Source organism: Clarias gariepinus, chromosome 26 (genome assembly GCF_024256425.1).
Source record: "Clarias gariepinus isolate MV-2021 ecotype Netherlands chromosome 26, CGAR_prim_01v2, whole genome shotgun sequence".
Lineage (NCBI taxonomy): Eukaryota > Metazoa > Chordata > Actinopteri > Siluriformes > Clariidae > Clarias > Clarias gariepinus.
Genome location: NC_071125.1, coordinates 25,327,501 through 25,338,019, shown reverse-complemented (window position 1 = coordinate 25,338,019; position 10,519 = coordinate 25,327,501). Strand labels below are relative to the sequence as shown.

Here is a 10,519-nt window from a genome sequence, read left to right as displayed (position 1 = left end):
TAATAGTCAAATGTGAATGTTATATACATTAAACTAAACTAATCTGCCCTAATACAAATTAGACAATCACACAATTTATTGTTGCATTTGTGTGTGTGTGTGTGTGTGTGTGTGTGTTTATTCCTGTCACTATCTCTAAATTATTAATATCCAAGGTGAAAATATAAATTATTTTTTACACATCACTGTTCTGCTTGGTATATACATTTTTCATTCCATTATTTGTAGCCGTATAATTATCTTGTGTAAAAAAAATTAACCTGCAAATAAACTGAGAGAGAAGAATAAATACAGTAAATAAAAAATGTTGATGAAACAAATTTTTTTTATTTATTTATGTGTAATGTTTTTATTTGTTTTTGCTTCTTCATATATTAATAAAAAATCTAAAATATACACCAATATATAATGTTGTGTATAAAAACATACAGAATGTCATATATGAGTTTTATTTATGTCATATTAACAGAGTGGTCGCTCGGAAATAATGAATCAGTTAATTTTTGTGTTTTTATTGTTAATCTCAACGATAAATTATAATAGAATGAATCCTAGTGACATAAAAAAGTGTGAGAGTGACACAAGAAAAAACATCAGCACACATGAAGGATGGAGAAGAAGAAAAAGAAATAAAGAAGTACTCTGTGTTTATAAGGAGAAAGAAATGTCTTTGACTTTAATATTCCACATGCATCAGGCGCCGAGCCGATGTGAGAAAGCCGATAACACTTCGCTCATAAAGCAGCATAGAAACAGCACAGAGGTAATTTCAGAGCTCCATCAGTCCACACAGTAGGAAAAGACAGATACACAGCTTATACACTCTTCATCTGAGGTAGCAACAACATCATCAGCTCAGTCTGTAAGTGTTTCTGTCCGAGGAATTCAACATTCCGTGTGATTGTCGCGAAGAGCCGCGGCGTGGAGCACGAGCATGTCCACTCGTCCGCTCGCGCTCACGGCACGATTCTCAAGTTATTTCGTTTTTATATTAAACCCTGTTCATCTAAACTGAGAACACACAGGTGTGATAATTTCCTATCGTGTGACAATAATAAAGAACTATATATATATATACACACACTTTTTTATATCTGAAATGTTTTTAACTTCAGAAATCCGATAAAAATTTCAAAAGAAAACAGAATTTTAGAGAAAGAAAACATTAGAACATTTTACAAAACAATTATGTACATAATTCTTTTTTAAACCGTATATGATGGTGTAAACTCGTTAATATAATCACTATATATTTCAGCGCACATGCATACATACAGCATCTTACATTCTCACTGTGCATACACGGCTTAAAGGTGCAGCGAGTAAAATCCAAAAATATGATATGAAGAGAAGGAGATAACGCTCAGGGGTATGGAATGTCACTCTGGATTTAAAGTCCAGGGAATTCTGATATTTTAAACAAAAAAAATGGACCGAAATATCCCGGTAACATGATAAAAATAAACATTAACGTACCTATACCTATAAGCGTGTAAATTATTTTTTTCATAAAGGTTTGCTCACAATAACATCTAACAATAAAACATTGTAATAAATACTTTATTTTAATAAACAATAGCACATATTACAACTTTTAAAAAATCTAAAATCTATTTTGAGTTTTTGTTTTGTTTGTTTTTTTCAAACAGTAGTCAGCGCACGAGATCAACGCTGAATATTTAACTGTGAAAATTTTATATACACACACACATACACTCAGAGTTCATATACATGCATGAAAATTTGCATACTCATAAACAATGACATAAAAAGTTAATGCTTTTTATCACAAAAAGAAAAAATGTAGGATAGTATTTTAGTTAGTTAAGGATAGTTTTTTGCCCACACAGAATAATGAAGTGCGCTGACGAAAACCTAACGTTCTCGACGAATTGTCCATGAAGTAAAGGTGTGGTGAAATGATGATGCTGTGTGGGCGGGGTTACGGAGCGGGAGACAGGAGCACGTCGCTGGACGAGGTGGAGACTGGGCTGTCGAGTGCCGACGGAGGAACCGCCTCCTTTATCTGCTGTCGGAGCTCCGAGATGATCCTTTCGAGCTTCTCTCGGGCCTCACGCTCACGCCGAAGCTCATCCTGCAGCTCCTCGCGGTCCTCCTCGGCCCGGTCCAACCTCTGACGGAGCTCCAGCAACTACAGCAAACACATAGGAAGGAGACAACGTCACAACACAAACCACTGTCTTCATCACATTCTGTTAATGAGAGGAATGCGCCAGCAGGGGGCAGTAATAAGGGGCAGTGATGTTTGTGAGACGGGGGGGGGAGGGGATGCGGGTTTAAATGTTGAAGGATGTGGAAATAAAGATGTTCTGTCAGTTACTGTCTAACAGTGAAGGTGCACCGTCTCAGATACCGTCTCAGTCTCAGATACCATCTCACAGTGAAGGTTCACCATCTCAGTTACCGTCTCACAGTAAAGGTGCACCGTTTCAGTTACCGTCTCACAGTGAAGGTGCACCGTCTCACAGTGAAGGTGCACCGTCTCAGATACCGTCTCACAGTGAAGGTGCACCGTCTCAGATACCGTCTCACAGTGAAGGTGCACCGTCTCAGATACCGTCTCACAGTGAAGGTGCACCGTCTCAGATACCGTCTCACAGTGAAGGTGCACCGTCTCAGATACCGTCTCACAGTGAAGGTGCAGCGTCTCAGATACCGTCTCACAGTGAAGGTGCACCGTCTCAGATACTGTCTCACAGTGAAGGTGCATCGTTTCAGTTACCGTCTCACAGTGAAGGTGCACCGTCTCAGATACCGTCTCACAGTGAAGGTGCACCGTCTCACAGTGAAGGTGCACCGTCTCAGATACCGTCTCACAGTTAAGGTGCACCGTCTCAGATACCGTCTCACAGTGAAGGTGCACCGTCTCAGATACCGTCTCACAGTGAAGGTGCACCGTCTCAGATACCGTCTTACAGTGAAGGTGCTCCGTCTTAGTTATCGTCTTACAGTGAAGGTCCACCGTCTCAGTGACCGTCTCAGTTACCGTCTCACAGTGAAGGTGCACCGTCTCAGATATCGTCTCACACTGAAGGTGCACCGTCTCAGATACCGTCTCACAGTTAAGGAGCACCGTCTCAGATACCGTCTCACAGTGAAGATGCACCATCTCAGATACCGTCTCACAGTGAAGGTGCACCGTCTCAGATACCGTCTTACAGTGAAGGTGCTCCGTCTTAGTTATCGTCTCACAGTGAAGGTCCACCGTCTCAGTGACCGTCTTAGTTACCGTCTCACAGTGAAGGTGCACCATCTCAGGTTTATATTAATGCACTCTCTCTGATACGTTATGGTTTCCATGGTAACGACTCATTCACAGGGTGAGGTGTTGTGCAGCTCCTTTTGATTTTGGTCTTTGTGTCTGTGTATTTGTGTGTGTGTGTGTGTGTTTTCTGGACAATCAAATCAGTACAGAGTTATTTTTATAGTAAATTAGGGGTAAAAGGGGGGCAGTTGGGTTGGGGGTCACGTGTTCGTGTTGTACCTGCGCAGCGTAACGGCTCTCTTGCTGTTCCCGGCACTTGCAGCTCTGCTGCGGCTCCACGCTGCACCGAAGCCTCTGCTGCTCCTCCTGCTCCACCTCTATCTTCTGAGCATGCTCTGTCTGCAGCTGCGCCTGCACCTCCCCCAGCTCGTCTGCGTCGGCCTTGCGCAGAGCCTGCAGCTCCTGATCCCCGAGGACGAGAAGCAGAGGAGAAGGTCAGGACAACGATGGTGCATTACAGCAGAGAGGAGGAGATGTGTATAATTAACTAAACAGTTAAATCTGCACTGCATCACACACACACACACACACACACACAAACGATGCAGTGCAGATTTAACTGCTTAGTTAATTACAGAATAAAGAATATTTATATTAATGTAACTATAAGTAATCCTTACACATCCTTCAGTATCCCAATGTGTGTGTGCGTGTGTTTGTGTTTCTGTTTTCCTCTACAGATTTTAATACTTTTCTTTTGCATCATCTCTGAAATAATTAAATTTCCACTCGGCACGTCGCATTATAGACACGTGACGCACGTGAGGAGTAAGAACCTTTTCCAGCTGCTGCTGCTTGCGTAGCGTGGACTGAAGCTTCTCCTGCTGAGCGTTGTACATCTGAAGCACCTCCACCACCATGCTGTCCTTGTTCTCCTCCAAAGACTTCTCACATGCCGGCGTTTCTATGGAAACCCTGGGCCGCTCGCCCGGATCTCTGCGCTGTGATTGGCTGACAGGACGACTTGTTTTTTTGCCCCCTGTGGAAGCAGAGCAGAGCAGCGTTTAAGGAGCGAGTTGTGACGCTCACATGATCATGACACTCGGCTCTCAGACGGCGGGGAGGCGACGGACCTGCAGATGTTTTACGCTCCTCCTCCTCGGCCACCTCGGGCGCTTTCCTCGTGGGTTTCAGCGTCTCCGCTCTCGGCACGCCGGCGTCTTTATCAGCAGCACGTGCAGAGTCCAGGGCCGCGCCGGAGACACTCAGCTTATCGTGCATGTAAAGATACCAACTGGAAGGAAATCAGGGCTTGTTGAACACCATGTACACGCGTGACACACACAACGAGTTTCTGTACGCTGTTCCAGCACTTTACGATTTTACAGAAAGCACTAACAATACACAAAACACCATAAACATTATGTCTCATCCTTATTGTTTGCTTTATAAATTAAAAATAGAATTTATATAAAGTGAGAGAGTGAGTGAATGAGAATAAAGTGGGAGAGTGCTAATCAAGAGACACTGAGTAGTAGACAGTGAGAGAGTGAGAGAGTGTATAAGGAGTGAGCGTGTGTTAATAAGGTTAGCACACCTTTGCCACATGAGGTCCAGGTGTCTGGGATCCTCCTTTAGGTTGGTGAGGAGACACGGATTGAACACGTACCCCGGGAATCCAGTCGCCGCCGCCGCCGCCGCCTGTGCAAGAGGGAGGGGTATAAGTCTGTGGGCGTGGCTTTGTGTGTGACTGGCAATGCAGTGATAAACTCAGATAAAGCTGACTCCAGGTCAGTGAGTGATTTACCTTTCCATCTGAACCACTCTCACACACTTTCTCTTTCCCAGAACACAGATTTAACCCTTCCTCCACCCGGGCAGTCTCCTACAGAGAAAGAGAGAGAGAGAGAGAGAGAGACAGAGAAACAGACAGACACACAGAGAGAGAGAGACAGGGAGAGAGAGAGATCGTATGTCAGTGTGGAGGCAGGATTAACTCTCTCTCACAGTTCTGAATGCTTCTTTATGGAGTTCTGGGAGGCCCAGCTGTTTCACTCAATGTCTGTCTCACTCTCTCTATGTCCTCTCTCTTTCCCTTGCCCTATCTGCATATCCTTGTCTATCGCTCTGTCTGTCTATATTTATCTCTTCCTCTGTCTATTTCTCTTTATCTCAGTCTCACCTCAGGTTTTTTTCTGTCTATTTTTGTCTCTCTCTGTCTCTGTGTTTTTTCCTCTCTGTCATTCTATCTCTGTCTCTGTCTCTTTCTTTTTGTGGATGATTGGCTTCCTAGAGGCCACGCTGTCTCTTGCTAGACATGTCTTACACAAAAAACAACCACTAACAACCCCCCCACCCCCAAACACAGACACACACACAGTGCAACAGATCCCACAATGAAACATTCCTGTGAATGAGAGGAGCCGTTTTTTTTTTCCCTGTAAAACAGTTTTATCTGTCTGTCTCATCTCACAGATACTCAGATTACCATCAGTCACAGACAAACAGGAGCGTTTACTTTTTATACCTCACAGCCGTAACAGGTTTGACATGAAGTCATGCATAAGGGCTCCAGACGACACTGTCTGAACCTGCCTGTGTCTGGCGCTGCTGGCTCTGTGTGTGTGTGTGTGTGTGTGTGTGTGTGTGTGTGTGTGCGTGTGTGTGTGTGTGAGAGAGATACATCACGTGGCCCTTGGCGGCACGAAGGCTCCAGACAATTTACAACATCTGACGCAAGCTGTCCAGTCATTCAGCGAGCACAATGAAAAAGCCACAGCCGAGTTTATCACTGACCTCAGATCTGCTCACGGGGCAGAAGTTTATCTGGAACCCAGAGTCTACTCACACCAACATTAAAGATCTCTGCTGTGTGTGTGTGTGTGTCTGTGTGTGTTTCAATTTTCTGACCTAACTCTGTCTGAACTGTTGACAAACAAAGAATGAAATTCAGACGCCTCCCTGTCATCACAACAACGGAAAAAACCTATTAACATTTAATTAATATGATATAAATATTCATGTTGGGTCATTCTTAAATGATGTAATATTTACACACACCACTCCTGTGCAGCCGTTTACTGTTGTTTACTAACACGGCGTATTTAAGGCACGCTGACGTGTTTTTCATTCTGATTCAACAGCAGGATCAGAAGTGCTGTGACACTGGAGACTCCCTCCACAGACCGGTTAAACCGACGTCTTACACTTTACACAGAACTCCACCTCAGACGTCAGCTTAATCAGAAACTAATTGTAATGTCTGTGCTGCTGTTCAACACTTCTGACTGATCAGCATCCACCCGAAGAAATGTTTAGGACTCGTCTCAAACCAAAAAAAAAACCTTTACCGCCCTGTTGCGTAATGGGACAGAACCCACTCACAGTCGCGACGACTTTATATCTCTAAGTAACAGACAAACAGAGCCGATAGAGTCTCTTATCTCTCAAAACATTCGTTACTCCTCAGACAGAAATAAACGTGCGCGGTCAGTCCTTCTCCAGCTCGCTGCAGCAGCCGAGTCCAAAGGTCAGCAGTGTGAGATTTATCTTTCATTACGCTGAGATTTTAGTGAGAAGAAAAATCTGCTTTACTCGCCTCACTCTCTCAGACGTCTGTTGTGTGTGTTGTGTCTGTTACGTGTTATGTCTGTTGTGTTTATTATATATGTTATGTCTGTTACACACACACTCTCTCCTTTCATTAAAGAGGTTGTGTCTTTTCAGAGCAGAGACAGCTTTTCCCAGAACTCCAGCCGGCGGACAGTGTTGTTTAGTCTCCGGATAAGCGTTATATAATGAGTCTGGAATCGACTGGGAACTCTGAAAGCTGATTGGCTGTGAAGGAGGCCGGGGCTGGGGGTCTGCGTTTCTATTGGCTGGAAGTGCAGCTGAATGCAGGGGCCGTTGTGGGGAAACGCAGCAGGCTGGAGACACATGTGACCGTCCTCGTCTCTCTCTCTCTCTCTGTATGTCTCCAGCTCTTTCCTCTTTTTTCCACTCTCCCTCTCTTGCCTGCGCTCTCTCTCTTTCTCGCCCACTCCCCTCCCACTCGCGCTCTGTTTCTCTGCCCTGTTGCCGTGGTTCCCGCTGTTTGTGCAGACTCTCTGAGGAAAGCCAGGCGACCCTGCCCGAACCCTCAGCGTCCTGCAGCTTCCTCCGGAGAGGGGAAACGCCTGCTCGAGCCCACAGCTCAGCTAACACCGCTCCAGTGCACTGTTTACTTCAGTGTTAAAATATTTACAGCTTTCCGCAGGGAAAAGCTGTCCTCAGACACGTCTCCATCAAACATCTGCTCTAAAACATGATCGTTACTCATGACAGATTTATACCGAGCCTTATGCTTCACGTAAACACATCTGGGAAACATTCCATATGTTTTTGGGCTTTGTGTAATTCTATACATTATTCTCTGATATTGAATTCTCTTTCATCCACACCTTTATTATAAATTTTATTGTAATTACTGAGTAATACTCTGTAAAATTATGCAGTAAATGTTTTTTTCCAGTAAGCGCTGTTCTCAGTAACTCCTTAAACTCACAGTCGTTCCTGTTGCTGCTATATTCCTGAATGAATTCCTGAGAGCATGACTCTTACCAGATGTGATGTTTTGGTGTCCAGACGAATCCCGCTGAACTTGAGTTTCATGGCCTCCAGAAGCTGATCCAGTTTCCCCTCCTCTGTGGTGCCGTAGTACCGTCGCCCCAGTTGGAGGTAACACGCCCACTTGGCGGAGTCGAATCCCCAGTGACACGTCCGCTTGTCCGGCTGCCGGTGCGAGTGCATGACGAAGCGTTCCGGACAGAAAAGCTGTCGGCACTGTGAGCAACGGATGCACGGCGCGCCCGGCGCAGCGTAGAACCGAGGAACGAACAGGCCTTGGCACTTCCCCAGGCACTGATGCTCCACCCAGAACCCTCCGGCTTCCTCGGCTTCTCGCTCCTCTTCCTCGGCCAGCCGGCGGTCCTTATGCGTGCCGGTGGGAAGGTTGTCGCCCGGGTGAAGCAGGGTGTTGCAGAGCCGCTGGGCGTCGGTGAGCGTGATGAGGCCGCAGGAAGGCGCGCCAGCGGGGAGAACGCCCAGCACTTTGAGGACGTGCAGCTGGGAAGCGTTGCAGCGCGAGCAGTAAACGTAGAGCTGATCGCACACGGAGTTGATCTGCTGAAGGGAGAAATCTCGCAGCACCGTGTTGAGCACCTGAGGCAAGCAGAGGCGCAGCTCACCTCCCACTGAGAAGCAGGAAATGGATTCGCCCTCCAGTGTGCACAACACGAGCTCTGTGGAGCTGTCGGGAGGCACCAGTAAGGGCCCGACTGCCACGCTGGCCTGGCTGAGAGACGGAGCCAGCTTCTCCTGGCTGTATTGACCTGAAAAAGCAGCAGGGCCTCCTAAAGAACACTGGCTGCTCAGAGTAAACTGGGCCAGAGTGTGTCTCAGAGCCGGGCTCAGGTCCAGAGCGCTGTCTCGTCCGTCTTGTCCCTTTGAGACATGTTGATAGTTAAGAAACTCTGAGTCTTTCTCTACATGTTCGGTCTTTATTACAGGAGTCCTTGACGACGACTCAGAGGCCTTTTTGCATGACAAATTAAGCGCCGCCATTACGCGCTTCTTTATGGGCGCTGCTTCAATTTGCCTCTCTCGCATCAGCCTCTTTACCGGCACTCTGAGCAGAGTCTGGTCCTTCTCGGGACGGTTGTTCTGCACCATGGCCATCTTGCCAAGACTGTGACTGTGTGTGACAACAAGCGTTCTTCAGGAACTCCAACAGAACCAACAGTTACTCAAGAGTGTTATTACAGAGGTGTTATAGAACCATTGTGGTGACTTCACACGTCCTTGACTTTTTGGAAATCTGTAAATAAATGGAAAACAGATTGTAAAAAAAAAAAAACTTAAATACCAATTCACTCTTTTTTATTGCTCCACAAAACAACGACAGAGTGTCGATACTTCAGTTAAATCAACACTCCATCTGTAATGTTTTCTATCCCTCATGTGACAGCATAGTTTCTGCATCACTGAGCTATGGTGAGGATCATCACTGGTGCAGTAACCACAGAATTTCTTAAACTTGTGACCTATGACCTTTACCCTGACACATGCACAGACAGACCCCCGCGCTTGGGGGAGGAGAGTAAAACCTACTGCCCTTTTGCCCTCAAACTTTACGACTACCCCCTCCACCAGAGTGTCTGTAATAACAGAAAGGTGGATCATAAAGGGTGATTAGTCTCACTCTGCAGTCAGAAAGCTTCCCTACTCTGGATGTTTTATTTAAATTCTGATTCATCAGAAGCTGTCGATTAATTTCCTATAACAGCAGCACTGACTGTTGCATTGGTGCACATGGAATAAAACACTTAAAGGAAAATACACAGATGATCTGTTTCTGCCCAATTTAATTATTTTTATTTTTATTTAATGTGACGCACAAAAGCTGCGAGTTTCATCATACAGCTGCGTTTGGATGTAAAATTGATGCAACATGATTCTCTGCAAACATTTAGGTTTTAATCAGCAGACTTAAGATCTCCAAAAGGAAATGATCTCCTAATCTCTTACAAGTTGTCACTGTTAAAATTTAATGATGATCACTAACTCCATCGTTCCAGGAACGGTGATAATAAAACACAACACGTGGTCCTGATGTGATGTTGTTTTCGTTCCCAGTGATTTAGATAAGCGTGACTGAGGATTAAAGTCTGTGTGATGTCTGGAGGAACTGGAGTTAAAATGAAAGTGAAGGAACCTGTAAAGCAGGTCTTTTTTTTATTATTTTTAGCTTTTCCTTAAATTTTACCTTCATGTGTCTTCAATTATATTCCCTTAAATAATTTTCCATGTTTTGTGTGCGATCAGAATCAGGTGAAATTGAGAAATTGAGATGTGCTGTATTGTAAGTGCATAGTACAGTATTCTACACGTCCCAGGAGTGTGTCTCAGTGAACGAACAATTTATTGAAATCTACTGAAATATACTCAAGTTCAAAAAAACTAAAAAGATGTTAAAAACTTTAAGGACAAACTGAGACACAATAAAATGCATTATGGTAATACGGTGGATTACAGTGAAACAATGAGCATTAAAGTGCCTCATATATACTTACAATATTATTTTAAAAGTATTAAAACATTTAAGCTCAGAAGTTTAATAACAAGCGTACATAAGAAGACCAACATCAGAGCGGAAGTCAGTGTGACGACTAAAGTTGGAACAAGGCCACACCATTACAGTTTGGTTTGGGGGGGCACGGAAAACACGCTGGCGTGTCATGTCTGTAATCTCACACA

General features: G+C 44.7%; 1 protein-coding gene across 2 annotated transcripts in view; it reads right to left on the bottom strand.

Moving 5' to 3' along the window:
• Positions 1-496: 496 nt before the first annotated feature.
• Positions 497-10,519, bottom strand: part of skilb (SKI-like proto-oncogene b) — an 11,492-nt gene continuing 1,469 nt past the window's right edge. Inside the window, exons 2-8 of one of the 2 annotated variants that reach the window (XM_053488130.1) lie at positions 7,826-9,080; positions 5,034-5,111; positions 4,824-4,927; positions 4,360-4,520; positions 4,048-4,265; positions 3,506-3,688; positions 497-2,152 (exon numbers count right to left, since the gene is read on the bottom strand). In XM_053488130.1, coding sequence (XP_053344105.1) covers positions 1,943-2,152; positions 3,506-3,688; positions 4,048-4,265; positions 4,360-4,520; positions 4,824-4,927; positions 5,034-5,111; positions 7,826-8,941 — 2,070 coding nt within the window. In that variant the 5' untranslated portion in view covers positions 8,942-9,080 and the 3' untranslated portion in view covers positions 497-1,942. The remainder of the gene's footprint in view (positions 2,153-3,505; positions 3,689-4,047; positions 4,266-4,359; positions 4,521-4,823; positions 4,928-5,033; positions 5,112-7,825; positions 9,081-10,519) is intronic. The other variant, XM_053488131.1, reaches the window with a different exon arrangement.